We start from the raw sequence: 17,238 nt of genomic DNA on the forward strand, positions 1-17,238 counted from the left end.
TATTGTTTAGCTCAAATTTTCTTTATGTAAGACATTTTTGAAATTAATCATCCGAAAATGCTGATTATAATTTATTAGTTCAATGAATTTTTTTGTTCCGATCCTTCTTTTAGTGATGAATATTAAGATTAAAATAAGTCAACGGTTTGTTAGTGTTGGTTCAGTAAGTTGTTAGACTATATGACAATGAAAAATTTCTTTTGGTCTTTTGGTAACTTTGAAAATCAATAATCTACTGAAAATGTATTCATGAGTATTTAATATAAGAAGTATATTAGATACTTTGTTTTATTTTGGATGATTACTTTCATAAAATTGCAAAGTTCTCTTATAATGAAGTTGCTAGTGAGTCACCTTGTGTTACTCCAGTCATGTTTTTACATCTTCAAGTAGGTAATCTCTTATTAAAGCAAAATGCTGATCTAGTGATGTCATAATTTAAACCAACAACTTCAAAAGAGAAAAGGTGGTTGCCAATATGCTACATCAGTGTGCCAGAATCTTGAAATTGTTTTCATGTTACTTTGATTTTAGATACAGTCGGAAAAATGAAAGAATACCCATGAACGATCACATCAATCACATATTTTGTATTTCCTGTTTTTCCTCCATAAATAACAAACGAGAGAGATAGATTATTAATAACCTGAATAATATGTGATTGATGTGGTCGTTCATGGGTATTCTTTCATTTTTCCGACTGTACACAAAATTAATTGTATATCCACACTGCAATAACATCTCTTAGTACTTCAGACATGCAATGAAATGTCCCAAATATAGGTTGCTACAAAAGATTTCATGGTGGAAGAACTTGTTAAATTGGTATGGTATTGATACAAGGATGCTATTCAGGGTGACAGTGAAGAAAATTAAGATAACTGTGATGGTAACCTAGGTAACCTGGTAACAGAGGTGGGACGGGGGGTTACTTTAAAATCTTAAATGGGACCCCCAAATTTTTATTGCACATTTGGATTCTTTACGTAAAAATAAGCAACTTTTAATCCAGACATTTTTTCGAATTATGGATAGATGGCGCTATAACTATTGGAATAAACGATTGTTGGAAATGAAAAATTAAATTAAAAAAATGGAAAGTCCCCACTAAAATGGAAAATTTTACTTAACTTTTTTTGGATTTAGGACCTAATAATCACAACCCAATAGGTCCCCATAACACTCGAGTGACTCAAATTTAGCATACTTTGCTCGCCTACCATAAATAATTCAGTATATATCTGAATAATTGAGTTGATTGTAAAAATACTGTAGACCATAGAAAATTATTAGTTTAACATAAATTATAATAAAATTGTTGTAGTTCAAGTGTTTAATGACTTACACTAGAATCTGCTTCAGAGTCACTGTCTGAATCACTATTCTCATTATTTGGTTGGGTACTGCTAGGCTCAACATTTAATGCTGCGATATCCACTGTACTTGGCAAATCTCTTTCTTCAGGCTCTTCAGCAGGTTGGTGGACAACCGATGACCACCCAGGAAACAATTCTGTACTGGTCCCATCGTTTGCAGCCATTGTGTATATCCTAAAACCAAGAATACCAATCAGAATAAACAAAACAATAAAAATATAATAATTTTTCAAATTCTAGTTCATCTTATCTTCTTCAATAATAAAAAATAGTATGTCCTATTAACAACAATAGATATTAACACATTTGTGGACACATCTTCATATGCAGACAGTAATTTCCCTTTGCAAGTGTCTGCATATGCAGTTGTGTCCGCCAATGGGTTAAATTACAATACTCAATGTTTCAATGATGTTGACCCGTGCAGGGGAAAGGCACATGTTATCATTTATATTTTTATTCAATATTATATGCACCTAGTACAGTGCAATAGTTTTTTTATTGGGGTATATCCCTGTATTTTTTATTCTGTATTGTTCATTTAATTCTCATTCTTTTTTATACACAACACCAAATGTGTATGTAGAGTAGATAGTAATAAGAGAGAAAAATATGTCTAAGTAATTAAATCTATATTTTGGCTAATAATAAATATGGCTTGCATGTAATAACATTGTATTTTTGATTTCTCTAACAATTTTCTTTTCTCTTAGACACAATGATAATTGTGATTGTAAGTGTGATTGTTTCCTGTTATTTGGCTAGATATGTAGCACCTTTGGGGACACACTGACATAAGTGCAAATTTGTTAATTGTTGAGAAAACGCATTTAAAGTTTTGAAAGTTAGTTAAGGCCAAAAATGACTTGCAAATTACAAGAAAAAGTAGACATTTTATCCACGGTTTTAGTTATTACTTACTGTTTACTATAATATACTAAGCAGGAAAATTAACACACCACCTTAAAAATGGGACATTTTTGATGTCTCATATTTCCTAAACCTGTTGTCCGATTTAAGTGATTTTTTTAATGTGTTCTAGCCTTATTATTTAACAATATCGCTGTACAATATTGTTGCTAGACAGGTAAATCGTCATTGTATAACCGGGTGTACCAATCAGACTGTTTTTTTCTCAAGGTTCGCAATACCCTGTGGAATTTATAAAATACTGAAATTAAAACCCAACTATAGCCTAAGGTTTTCCTAACATTTTGTTGTTTGATTCATTTGCTTATATTGGAAAATAAAAAAGTTAGGCACTTTAACAACTAGATATGTTTTTCGTCAATAAATCCTTATTTTCTGCTTAGTTTAATAAACAAGCCTACAGTAGGCTATGATAAATTAACAATTTGATAAATGTCAAATTGTTAGCAGTCAAACAGTGTCTGGTTTGTTGCAAAAATTAGTAGATTTATTACTTAAGTCCATAATTTTTTTTTGTTGTTTGGGGGAAATGGAAAGCTCTACCAGGAACTTGACCCGCGATGAATGTGTTCAAGCAGTGACCTTACATAGCAAAGGACTTGGCTACCATGCTATCAGCTCCTTATATTGATAACAATTTTTGCTAATGCACGATACTGCAAGACCTCACGTTGTACGAACTGTAACTGAAAATTTACAACAGGCAAATCTTCGGATTTTTGAATTGGCCACAGCACAGTCGTGATCTTAACCCAATCGAACATTTATGGGACATAATTGGCAGAAGACTATGACAGCTTTGCCACCTCCTAGAACCTTACAAGAGGTAGAAACAGTAGCTCTCGAGATTTCAAATAATATTGTTTAAGACCAAATAGCAAACCTCATTTGTAATATAAAAGGACATATCTCTTTTATAATACAACAAGCAAATTAATCAAAAAACAAAATGTTAAGAATGCCTAAGGCTACAATTGAGTTTTAATTTCAACATTTTATAAATGCTAGAATTTTCCACAGGGTGTCCTGAACTTTTAGAAATAAGCACAGTATGATTGGTACACCCGGTACCTATACAATGACAACTTATCTGTCTAGCAACAATATTATTACAGGGATTAAAGCCACAGGGATAAATATTAAAGAATAAAGCCACAACATATTAAAAACATCACTCAAATCGGACAAGAGGTTTAGGAAATTCGAGACATCAACAATGTCCCATTTTTAAGGTGGTGTGTTAATTTTGCTGCTTAGTGTATATAAAGGATTTTTTCAGGATTTTTCTTAAACATCCCCTCTTAAAGCCACCTGAGAGGGGAGAAAATTAGTAAATATGTCATTGTTTCTCCAAAAATTAGCAAATATGTCATTGTTTTTCCAAAAATTTCATAATTTTATCATTTGTTGTACCAATAGAGCAGGTAAAAACAGAAATTCAACAACGATTTACACATCATCTAGTGAAATAGAGAAGAGTTACAATTCTGACTTTGTTTTCCCAGACAAATACGAGTATTAGGAATTTCGTAGTGTTAAGAACTCAATTTGTGATTAATTTGGACTTACATCAGCTTTTACCCAAAGATACGTTGTATTTTGGTTATTGCATGTTGTTTATTTTTGGTTTTAAGAGTTTTCTTTGACTTTCTAAGAAAAGACATCCATAAGAAAAAGTGGCATCATTTTTGGCAAATTATTTATGAGTTGTTTTCTTTGTCCTATTTATTCCATAAGTTTGTTCAAACACAATTTTTGTACGGTCCAAAAATTGTCACAAAACTGCTTGTACTGTTTTTACACATGCACATGCTCATAATTTGTACAATCTGAAAAATTTGAAAACTAATCCTAGTGCGCATGTCAGCCCAACCAGTATTTACATTTATCCAATTACTGAAATGATTATCAAGAAACCGTCAGTAGATGATCGCAATTTTTTTGTTGGAACAATGGGAAGGATAATGCAATGAACTATCATCTGTTTGTTGGAACGTATTTTGTTTACTGAGCAGGAGCATGATCATTACATGGTGGTTTTTAGTTGTGTTGGAACAAACCTAATATTTCTGGTTTAGCTGTAGTAGCTGTCATCTTATAATATTTCCTTTTCTTCAATTTTATTTGTTTAGGTGCTTTAGTAAAAATATACAAAGACCCCACATCTCTTCCGATATTGAATTTGATGAAATATCCCCAAGCTGAGCGAATGAACTCTAACATTACTATTGTACAATAATGCTCAATATTCGCTACGTGCATGACTGAAGTGACACATACTGTACTCGCCTGACATTTTTGGCGACCACAATTTGACGTTAAACATATGACACATTTGATGTTAATATGTAATATTTATTTACCATTTTTGATAAGATTTGTTACGCAAACAATAAGTTTGAGTGTCAAAAAACGTCAAATTAAAAAACAGATATTAGGAAGTTCTCTGAAGAAAATATCAATTTTAAGGGTTTTTCTTCACTTTTTCATTATACAGTAGAGCGTCGATAATCCGAACTAATTGGTACAGGGGTAGTTCGGATTATCAAATTGTTCGGATTTTATCGAACATATGTTCAAAATACATACAAAGCTCATAAACATAGTACATATCGCCTAGTGAGAACAATAGTGGCGAAACACGAAAATCAACGTTTTTGAGTTAAGTCCATCAACCGACATCTAAATATGCCCTCTTTTATGTGCAATATTGGCTAACAATTATTTAATTTCATTATTACTAGAGGGCGCCTACAAGTCTTTATGGTATTGTGAATTTGTCAAATATTTTGATGCAATAATGACGAAAGCACACCAAACTTTATATCAACACTGGCGAATCTGTAATTATGCCGTGCGTGCATGTATTTGAAATATTAGATATCTTATTAAAGATAGTAGTGCAATGTGCAATAGTGGCGAATGAGCACTTTGGTCTGTGTGGTCGTTTTTGCTTTTGTGTTTTTTTTATAAAACTTCTTATAGAGAAACTCAGTTTCAATCGTTCTTAGGTACTTAGAAATAGCAAATCAAGAAAGCTACTATCCACTTTGGATCAGTATTGTTTAATTCCACACTATCGAGAATCAATATTCATTTCTAAAAAGAAGTCTTACAAAATAAATCAAATCCTTCTACCCACAATCATTTCTTTAGTAGTTTGAAATACGAAACATAAGTGAGTGAAATAATGAATTTAATTTTACTATTCATAGTTATTTTGCTTACTTTTTATCTTTTATCATGTTTATCGTTTTCTTGTTAACAGACATAATGTTAATAATTATTACTTAAGATCTTATTTTGTTATTTTTCTATTGTACTTTAGTTTTATTTTGCGAATAACGGTTTGGTGTGTAAAATATTTTATTTGATGAGTTCAATTTATTTTTAAAAGTAAATTTTTTAATTATTTAAAACATAAACTAAACTGTTGTAGTATAGTAGTAGTAAAGTATAGTGGCGAAACATCAAATTAAACATCCTCTATAATGCAATAATGGCGTAACGCAGAAAAAAAATCAAAAATAATAACAACGTCCATCTTTTCTTTAAATAAAATTACTTCTACTAATTGATTTAAATGACGAGAAGCATATTATTAGAAAAATTCTGCAAAATGATTACCTATTAGTCAGTTATACTGTTTAGTAGTTTGCAGTTTCATCAAAACTTCAAATAAGATTATCTCTAAATGTTCATTTTGAAGTTTCGTCACTATTGTTCTCACCAGGCGATATGTCTGTACATACATTTTAGTTACAGGAATAAAACACCAGCATAATAAACAAATATATTGTATGTATTTCTGCATAAACAAAACAAAAATCCGTGGTCATATTTTGCCCATATTGTCATATTAACCCTGGAAGATCACACCTATTTTTTTTACATAAACCGCACACATGGGTGTAAGATACCCAATGATTTTTTGTGAAGAAATAAAAAAAAGTAAATATTTTATGATTTCCAGAGACTCTCTAATCACTATTGAATAGTGATGTAACGAATGTCATTTTTGAACATTCGCGAATACGAATATCTGCTACCAACATTCACGAATGCGAATATTCAGTTTTTTTTAAATTTGTTTCTATTTTTGTAATGTTTCCTAAATTTATAATGAAAAGTTAATTGATATTTAGTGTAAATCAATCTGAATCTTAAGCTTTATTACATAGTACCAAATAATAAAAAAAAGTGAAGGCTGATAATGTGATTATACAAGGTTAAGTTCTATCTATCTATTGCCCTTCATTTGTCCAAAGTTGAACGTAAGCTTCCCCCTTATTTTTCCACTCTTCTCAGTTCAGTGCTAATGCTCTCGATCTGGTCCCTGCTTATCTTTTTAGGATATCCGACCATCTCGTCTGTGGGCTCCCTCTTCCTCTTTTGTAGTCCCAAGGTCTGCAGTGAGTTATCGCTTCATTCCATCTTCCATCTCTTTGTCTGCTGTTGTGTCCTGCATATTTCCATTTGAGGCTGCATGTTTGAGGTTAAGTTACCTTTTCTTAATAAAAAAAGATGGGAAGTGAATAGATTTTGATTTTATTAACCTAATATCTTAAAATTATTTTTTTTTCTGGTTTTCATATTCGCAAAATATTCGCACAAATTTCGTGAATGCGGATGCGAATGCGAATATACAAAAACATGCGAATATTCGCGAATGCGAATACGAATATTCGTTACATCACTACTATTGAATACATACGAATAATTAAATCAATAATTTTATTTTCTTTCTATTAATAATTGTAGTAACACAAAAGAACAAAATATTAAAAATACCTAAAAATAATTAAAAAACATTTTCTAAAAAACCGGAAACATAATTCAAAATATTTTAATTTAATTTAACAACAAAATGGTCTTTCTAACTAAAATATAACACCTTTTGATTATAGAACTCATATTCATTCTTAGTCAGGTATTTCAGTTTCACTCATTTTAGTAACTACATTCATAAGACAGTGTGGCTCTATGCTCCATGCATTATGCTTTATAGCAAGCCGAGCATGCACGCTTTGCTTTTCTATCTTTGCCTTTGCAGAAATAACACCTAGTTTTCTTTACTAAAATTGTGGGATGTTGTGTTGTTAGGTCATTAACTTGAACGCACACTTGATCGCAAACCTCACACATGGGTGCTACATACCCTAGCCTGTATTCAATAAATTCTCGTGATTGGAAATATTGCTCAAATGAGACCACAACTACACACCCGTCCTTGGCAGACTAGAGACTGAATTTACATAAAGCAGCATTACCATTGAAATGCAGCTGCGCAAGCTACATGCAGTTAAGTATCGCGATGGGTATCTCACACCCAAGTGTGAGCTTCCAGGGTTAAATCCAAAAATTCGTTCTGCGACCATATTTTTTAATTTTTGAATTTTTTTTGCGTTCGAATTAGCAAATGTTTGGATTATCAGGGTTCGGATTATAGATGCTCTACTGTAGTTTAGTTGTCAGTGTTAACATTAATTAAGTGTGCATTGAAAGCAATTATGCACTGTGAATTATTAGTACCAGATTTTATCATTAGCTGGGTCTATTGAACTATTAATTTTGTGTGTGTGTGTAACATAAAATGGAAGTAGATGACGATAGGAATATACCACCAGATTGGGGACAGAAAGAAAGTCAGTATGAAAATATAAATAATAAAAATCAAAACAGCAATAATAAGGTAAGCGAAATATCTATTGAAAAAAATTATTATTCAATCATTATTCGTACAAATTGGCATATTTCGCCGCTACAGACTCTGGCATTGTTTCGTGTATTCCCACCATGGTCACACAAGGAATGAATAGATTTTACAACCAAACCATTGCTTATTCATATACTGTAAATCTTTAAGTAGTTAAAGGCTTAAACAAAAACACATTGAGTGTACTGGAAATCAACTTTTAAATCTTGGCTAACTGGGATTTACTTGAGACTGAATTTTAAATTGTTTTGTACCAGAAGATAAAAAATATTCAAAAAAAAAAAGAATTTGAAATTAAAGGCAATTCTTTTGAAATACATATTATAAACTGGTTGGTGTGGTTGTGTGCTTGTGACCACTTGTGTTGTCTCAACAGCTACAGTCGGAAAAATGAAAGAATACCCATGCGTCATCGATGATATGCATATGAATCAAATCAAAAATTTCTAGTCAAAACAAAATCTAAACTAAGTTAAATACTGAAAATAAACGGATGTGACTGACTACTACCTCACTGAACGATTTTTCGCTATGTAAGAATGTGTCAAAAAATTTTTGTGTTGTTATTCTTTTTCTGATAATATATATTTATTGGTGATACATGTTACTATTACTGCCGTAATTAATTATTTGATATAGATTAATAATACAAAAATAATGAGTAAGCAAATATAGTATTATGAATTTCTCCATGTTAAAGTTGCCAGTGGACGTAAATAGTAACAGGAATTTAAAAAATGTCGTTTATGTCAGCTGCAATAAGTAATTAAAATGAAAGTAAACTTAATGAATTCAGATCATTAGGTATCCAGATCATTTTCCAGACATTATCTGCAAATAAATATACATTCGTAAAAATATACTAATCTGTAATTTCATACACTATGATTGAAAAGTCAGAGTAATATCGATACATTTTTGGCAAAGTAACATGACATTTTTAAAAATCATGTTTTTCCATTAAACTAACGCTACTATTGTTCAGAAGGTACTGCCAAAGTGTAGTAAGCCTATACATATATTATGTTTAAAGTAATTCTAGGCTTACTACACTTTGGCAGTACCTTCTAAACAATAATAGCGTTAGTTTAATGGAAAACATGATTTTCGCCAAAAATGTCACTTACGTTACTTTGCCAAAAATGTATCGATATGTACACGTTTGGCCAACTGATAGACAGAAGTTAACCATATTGACAGATGATTACTAAAAAAGTTTTATTGACGTATTTTAATTAAGAGGATCGGTACGTTTTTTCGGCTGCAATGCTATTCAAATGGGGATTCATTTTTTTCAAATCCTGAGAAAACTAATAAGTATTTTAAAAAAATTTAAACGCAGAATGAAAGATTGCGTTATTAGCGAGGGCCGAAAGTCCCTGAGAACTTCTATAATGTTTATTTTAATAAGTTACAGGGGTGAAAAACTAAGAGAAAATTTAGTGTTATTTTTTTCATTTCAAATATCTCATTCAAAATAAACTTTTTATTTATTCTAGGGGACTTTCGGCCCTCGGTAATAATTTAGTCTTTCATTATGCGATTTTTCAAAAATATTTATTGGTTTTTTCAGGATTTGAAAAAAACAAACACAATGTCCATGGTAATTTTCCAAATCTATCTTTGTCATACAACGCACTCAGTCGAATAGAATATTGTCAGTCAGACACTGACAATCAGTGACAATTTTAAATAATTATTTGACATGAATTGGGAATATTTTGAATTGTTGATTAAATAATATTGATATATAGTGTATTTGATAAATAATTGATTTAAAAGGTGAACTTTATAAAAAGTTATTTATTGTGTATTATTTATGGAAGATAGAAGCAGAGAATACATCAAGATATATTCTGTGATCCAAGTATTTTGTTGTTAGATGTTCAAAATTGTAAGCGTTCCATTTATTAAAAAAGTTTCTGTTAAAAGTTAAAAGGTATTCCGTTTATTAAAAAATCACTTTAATACGTTTCCTCTTTTCTCGATAGAGTATTAGTTTTTGTTGTAGGTACATATAAATTATTACAATCACTGAATACATAGCTAGTGAAAAAATTATCACATTTATTAACTGAATTAATAATTTGCAATTATACAAAAAATAAGTTATCCAAGAACATTCAAAAGCCATCTATTTAAGCTAGTTATGACATTGTCAAGTAGAATGACATTCTAGTAATATGTACATATCCATACCAGTGTGAATTTTACTACACGTAATTTGCCATGTAAAGACAGAAAAGGTAGGGATAGCAGTAAAATATTTGCGAATTATGTACCCATAGCCTTAAATAAATACTTATCAAACCAAAAATACAATATACATAATATCAAAATAGCTCTTAAAAGAACTGAGTTTATTCACATAAACACAACTGATTATTAAAATTTATAAACTCTACCGAACCTAACCCAGTTTCACTGTCAAAGTGACAGAAATCGAATCAGTCAGATTATAGTTGACCAGCACGATTACTCGAATAGTAGTTTATACAATCATTATCTCTACTCATGTTGAATGTTTTTCTAAGAATGACATTAGAAGTACAGAAATAGTCAAGTGCGAGTTTAATTTTTCTACTAAATTAATATAACCACGTTGAACAATTGTATCGCCGTCTCACTCTGCCAATTATAAATATGTAACTGCGTATGTCTTGGATAACGTTTTTGCTTTGTAGACAACACTTAATAATCTATCTCTCTCGTTTGTTATTTATAGAAGAAGGCAGCAAATCCAAAATATGTGTTTGACATGATCGTTCATGGGTATTCTTTCATTTTTCTGACTGTAATTGCCTGTGATATGTGTGACATTGTCAGCATCACCCTGTACTCAACGTTTAATGTTATAGGTAGTCTACAAAATTTGATTCATCTCAACATCCAGTTACCACCAAACAGTGTAATACAGTATCCAATAAGAATCAGGTTAACAACCACCAGAACTATTTTGAATAATTTTCATTCAATGATAGGTTTAAGTGGTAGGAAGAAGAGACAGTATTTTTAAATGATTTTTAATAATTATAAACAATAATATATTAAACTACATTACATTATGTAATGTGGGTAAAGTCTGTAATTAATGTTCGCATTGTAAGTTAATTTCTCTTTGAAGAATGCTGTTCTATTTATCAGGCCCGCAAATACTAAGGCTTGTTTTGACAGATAGTTGTATAAAAATAAATTTTATCAATAAAAATCGATATCTTATCACACAGGTGATGCAAGAATACGTTTATTTAAACAAAAATAAGTTTGAAATTTAAATGATCAATAGTTGGCGCCAAAAGAAAATAAAATACAACAAAATGCTACGCCATATTTCAGTGTCCTCATTATGAAAACATACTCAAAAACACCTTCAGATACGTTTCACTTACTTTCAAGTAAAATGAAGCATTCTTCATTAATATTTGACAAAGCATACGGCTAATTTTTATTAAAAAAGTCCGTTTCCATGTTTTCATTTCCAGTAATAAACAAGATGGCCACCAGCTGACTTTTAAAACACATTTTTGCATATAACTAGGATACTGATCGATTCTGGGACAAACTTAATAGCATCACACATTCTTGCACTAACAATTATTTGTTACAAACAGGAACAACACCAATATCTTTTTAAAAATTAACTTTAAATGTAATTGTCAAAGTTGCGCAACAGCGTCAAGATTTCTTGAAGAAAATCTTGACAGCAAATTACAGTTTGACCAACCTCCTGAAATATACATAACGGTACTTTCACCTCTAATACAACTATTTGGCACAATAAAACAAACATTCAGGAAAAAATATAATTAAAGGTTTCATTTTTTCATTATTTCAACCCAAATATCATTGTTCTTAAATATTGTATCATTTTTAAATAAATTCTAGTTTTAACATATTCATGTAGATGACAACACTGTACAGTTAACGAAATTCAATTAAAGGTTTCTGTTTTGATAATTCTATGTTGATAGTTTTCATCAAGAAATAAAGTTTGGAATTTCTGTAGTTCTACTATTTGTGAAGAGAGGTCGCTACTGAATAGAAAGGTTAATATTTGATTGTATTTTTGAGATAAGTTTTGAACTGGACTGGAGTTCATTACATATTTTGTTTATTCTAAGTAATAATGATTGAAAAATTATTCCCAATTGTTTATTTATGTGTTTGTGTATATTCTTCATATACAAAGACCATAAACATCGATGTTAATGGAACTAACTTGAAGTATTTTGGACATTTCTGGAAAAGTACAGGATTTTGGTAAGTACATAGTAGGTAAATATTGAACTTTTATAGCAAGTGCAAGTGTACAAACATTATTTTCGACTTAGTGTTAAAAAATGAAATGGCGTTTAGACGCCGCGATAAATGCGAGCAATTTATTGTGATGATAAATTGCTATTATACGATTTATTGATTTCGTTAAAGCTGTTTAGACGCTGCGATATATTGTCGCGATTCGCGATTGATTATAAACCGAAACAACTCAACTCAATAGATAAATAATTGATGCAATCCGATACCAACTCCAATCCAACTCCAATTCCAATTAATCGCTGCGATGTACCGTTTATACACAACGATGAATTGAAACAACTCGATCGATATCGATAAATTATTCGGATTTATTGCGGTGTCTAAACGCTGCCATAAGTAAAGACATTAGCACAAAAGTAGTTTATGCTATATTTTAATAATTTGTATCATGAAATATTAATTTTATGATTGCTTATTCTTATTATGGTAGGGGCAGTGGCGTAGCTAGGGTGGGGCGGTCCGCCCCGGGTGTCACCTCTTCAGGGGTGACAACTGAGAGACCCAATCACAAAAGAATGAATCGTTACTTTGTGACTTTACTCACGTAACAATCTAAATCTTATCGATATTATTATTTGTGAACACACAAAACCGAGAAAAGTCGAGGTCAAAGAGGCATTTCTTGGATTTTTTCCGTTAAAAGGAAAAAATCAGTTAATCTAAGTTGATCTAAGTAACAAAATTCTCAAGAAGCTTGAAATTGATGGTGTAGAAATATTATGAAGTGTCGTTCACAGGGATACGATAATGCAGCTATTATGAGCGGCGTACATGGAGGAATACTAGCTATTATTAAAGAAAAATCAAAAAGGTCATTTTCGTCGGATCTATTGATCATTGAATTAATTTATGTCACTCTTTTGCGCAAAACACATCTTGTGTAACATTTTTCGGAACTGTAGAAGCAATTTTTAATTTTTTATCTGGTTCCATTAGCTGCTATAGGAACTGCTTATTAAACACGGCAAAACATCTGTTAAGCGACTTTACACAACGCGTTGGAGTTCTCAGTCACTGCACACTATGCTGGCTGCAGTTAAAGTATTGGTACATTATAACATTTTTATAATATTGTTGCTTCAATTGAGGAATTATCTTTATACACCAGCGATGCTGCACATAACCTTATGCCCGCTTTGTGCAATTAAAGGCATAACCGTTGATCAATCAGCGACCAAAATAGGGGCACTTCGTCTCTATATTAAAGAAAAAAACGTAATCATATTATAAATGAAGCAATACATAAATTTTGCCACGAGAAAATATGAGGACAACGACATTTCCACCTAAAACTAAGTCGATGAAGAAAACGAATGCATGGTGAGTTAGCTACCGATATAGGACTTACACTTCGAGCCGAACTTCAAAAAGATATGTTGGAATGTTTTGACATATTCAATGTTGAACTCGAAACTAGATCAGTCCATTCATATGGATTCATTGTTCGAGGCTGTGCCGACACACACTTTGCTTTTCCGTGAACAGTGAACAGTTGAAATTAGCTGTTTCAATATTTTGTGACTTTTACCATGAAGAGGTATCAGAAGAAGACCTCCTGCTAGAAATACCAAGGCTCAGAAGACTTTTACCAGCGGCCAATATTACAGTTATCTAAATGGTTAGCTGTAGACTTTTTAAAACTCATTGTGGAATGGGATTTCATGGAATCTCTCCCAAACTTAATGATCGCCTTAAAATTGTCTATGACCATTTTTGTATCGGTTGCTTCATGTGAGAGAAGTTTTGGGAAGCTAAAATCAATCAAGAATTACTTGCGAGAAACAATGACGTCAACAAGGCTAAATAACCTCGGTTTATTAACTCTTTGCGGTCGTTGTCTATGGGTAAAATCACTAGTTATATTTAGGGTGTCCCGAAAAGATTGCTCATAAATTATACCACAGATTCTGGGGTCTGTTGAACCCAGTAAAAGATGACTTTTCAAGAAAGTACTAAGGGGCAAATAAGTGACGACCGCAAAGGGGTAACTGTCGAACATAAAGCAACACAAAACATAAATATAGAAAATGCGATTTTCAGAGTTTGTCGCTAGTAAAGCTAATAGACCTGGATCCCGCGTACCAAAAAAAAGTTGATTACTAGCAAGCTGAAAATTTGTTAATAACTTAACGGTGTCTAGTCGGACAAACCTTGATGTATGGTAACACTGGAACAGTGGAAGTTTTAATTGTGGAACAGTTTAAAAATTTGGAACGTCAGATTGCGAAAACGTTCCATGTATTTTGTCGGACAGAACTTCCAATTGATTTGTTACCATTTCATTAAACTCTCATTTTCAAAAATCAGACTGGTGTTTATCACAAACTGGGCATTTTAATGAGTGGAACCCGAAGAACATGTCAAATGACAGGAATCATATTGGTTAGTAATAGCAGTCTGATTTTTGGAAGAGAGTTTAATGAAAGGGCAACAAATCATTTCGATGTTCTGTCCGACAAAATACATGGGATGTTTTCGTAATCTGACGTTCAAAATTTTTAAACTGTTCCACAATTAAAACTTCCTTTGTTCCAGTGTTCCCGTACATCAAAGTTTGTCCGACTACACACCGTTAAGCTGTTAAACAAATTTTCAGCTTGCTACTAATCAACTTTTTTGGTACGCGGGATCCGGATCCAGGCCTATTAAACAATATTTTAATTCATTCACATAGTGTAAACCAAACGAGTAAATGAACTGTTATATAGAACTGCCGGGAACTAGATAGTGGTAGCTCAAGATAGGGAGACATAGATAAACATAGAGGAGGCCTATGTTCAGCAGTGGACGATTACGGCTAGATTATGATGATGTGATATACTATTTAATGCAGTTTCGTTAACTATAATTCTTAATTTTTTTCATTACTCAAAACATACTTTTATCGGATTTTCGTTGATTTTAACAACCTATATTTTTAGGATTTGGGGTGACACCATCGATTACCGCCCCAGGTGTCACCCACGCTAGCTACGCCACTGGGTAGGGGAGCAAAGTATGCTAAATTTGCAGTCACTCGAGCGTTATATAGGAACCTATTGGGTTGTGATTATTAGGTTCTAAAACCAAAAAAAGTTAAGTAAAATTTTCCATTTTAGTGGGGACTTTTCACTTTTTAATTAAATTTTCTATTTCCAACAATCGTTTTTTCCGATTATAGCGCTATCTATTCATAATTCGAAAAAATGTCTCGAATAAAAGTTGCTTATTTTTACGTAAAGAATCCAAATCTGCGATTAAAATTTGGGGTCCCATTTAAGATTTTAAAGTAACCCCCCACCCCACCTTCATGGGGTGTCGTGTTTGGTACCATTCGATAGATTTTTCAAAAACATTTTGTAAGTGTATTTTGCAGTTTTTCGATCTGATGTTCATTTTGCGAAATATCGCGGAGTTTGTATTTAAAATTTTAAATTTACCCCCCACTTCTCTCTGTGGGGGTCATGTTTACTATCATTCGATAGATTTTTGAAAAATATTGAAGACGTATTTTTTAGACGTACCTATCTGACGTTTATTTCGCGAAATATTCTGCGTTTTTTTGTGAAATATTGTGACTCGCCCATTTCCTTACGCCCCGCTGAAATCTTCAGATTTTTGAAATTTTAACTCTTTTGCATGTTACTTACCTTATCTTAATCTGACGATTTCGAGTTTTTCTACTTTTTCTAAGGATATATTTTTTTTCGGACCCCACATAACGAACTCCCCTGCATTAAGAACCAATATATGATAGAGGTACATTTTCAGGGTACAAGGTTTCTCCCCATGTGATAATCTGACGCGCTCGAGTAACTGCAAAAATCCCCGCTTGGGCTCCCCTACCATTATACAGGGTGTCCCGAAAAGATTGGTCATAAATTATACCACACATTCTGGGGTCAAAAATAGTTCGATTGAACCTAACTTACCTTAGTACAAATATGCTCATAAAAAAAGTTACAGCCCTTTAAAGTTACAAAAAGAAAATCGATTTTTTTCAATATATCGAAAACTGTTACATATTTTTTATTGAAAATCGACATGTATTATTCTTGTGGCAGGAACATCTTAAAACAAAACTATAGTGAAGGTTATCCACCCCATAAAAATTGTAAGGGGGTTTTGTTCCCTTAAACCCCGCCAAACTTTTGTGTACGTTTCAATTAATTCATTATTGTGATGCCATTAGTTAAACACAACGTTTTTAAAACTTATTTGCCTTTTAGTATTTTTTCGATAATCCAGTTTTTATCGAGATGCGGCTTCTTTTTTAATACATTTACATAAAAATTTTATGGGGTTTTGTTCCTTTAAAGCCCCCAAACGTTTGTGTACGTTCCAATTAAACTATTTTTGTGGTACCATTAGTTAAACACAGTGTTTTTAAAACTTTTTTGCCTCTTAGTCTTTTTTTGACAAGTCACCTTTTATCGAGATGTTGCTTCTTTTTCAAAATATACCTAAAAATGCAAATTATAAATAAATTTTCAGATTATTAACAGGTCTCTATAATCGTACTTAACCATATACAAATATGTGGTGGATTCGAAAAATATTCAAAATATGTCGATAAACACTGGCTTATCGAAAAAGTACTAAGAGGCAAAAAAGTTTTAAAAACATTGTGTTTAACTAATGGTGCCACAATAATAATTTAATTGGAACGTACACAAACGTTTGGGGGGGGGGGGGGGGGGTGTTTAAAGGAACAAAACCCCCATAAAATTTTTATGGGGTGCACAAATGTCACTTTAATTTTTTTATAAGAAGTTACTACCATAAGAATGCCACATGACCATTTTCAATAAAAAATCTCTAAGAGTTTTCGATATATGAAAAAAAAATCGATTTTCATTTTGTAACTTCAAAGGGCTGTACCTTTTTTTTGTGCACTATTGTATATAGAAAAGTGAGGTT

The 17,238-nt window shown here is 31.8% G+C and overlaps 2 protein-coding genes across 2 annotated transcripts in view; one reads left to right on the top strand and one right to left on the bottom strand.

Moving 5' to 3' along the window:
* The window catches only part of LOC114330654 (histone-lysine N-methyltransferase ash1), a 337,142-nt gene extending 325,243 nt beyond the window's left edge, over window positions 1-11,899 (bottom strand). Inside the window, exons 1-2 of the mRNA XM_050650513.1 lie at window positions 11,412-11,899; window positions 1,346-1,550 (exon numbers count right to left, since the gene is read on the bottom strand). Of these exons, the coding sequence (XP_050506470.1) occupies window positions 1,346-1,540 (195 nt within the window). The 5' untranslated portion in view covers window positions 1,541-1,550; window positions 11,412-11,899. The remainder of the gene's footprint in view (window positions 1-1,345; window positions 1,551-11,411) is intronic.
* A 206-nt stretch (window positions 11,900-12,105) lies between these two features.
* LOC114330652 (alpha-L-iduronidase) overlaps window positions 12,106-17,238 on the top strand; it is a 196,023-nt gene continuing 190,890 nt past the window's right edge. Inside the window, exon 1 of the mRNA XM_028280057.2 lies at window positions 12,106-12,282. Coding sequence (XP_028135858.2) covers window positions 12,149-12,282 — 134 coding nt within the window. The 5' untranslated portion in view covers window positions 12,106-12,148. The remainder of the gene's footprint in view (window positions 12,283-17,238) is intronic.

This window comes from Diabrotica virgifera, chromosome 5, assembly GCF_917563875.1.
Source record: "Diabrotica virgifera virgifera chromosome 5, PGI_DIABVI_V3a".
Classification (NCBI taxonomy): Eukaryota; Metazoa; Arthropoda; class Insecta; order Coleoptera; family Chrysomelidae; genus Diabrotica; species Diabrotica virgifera.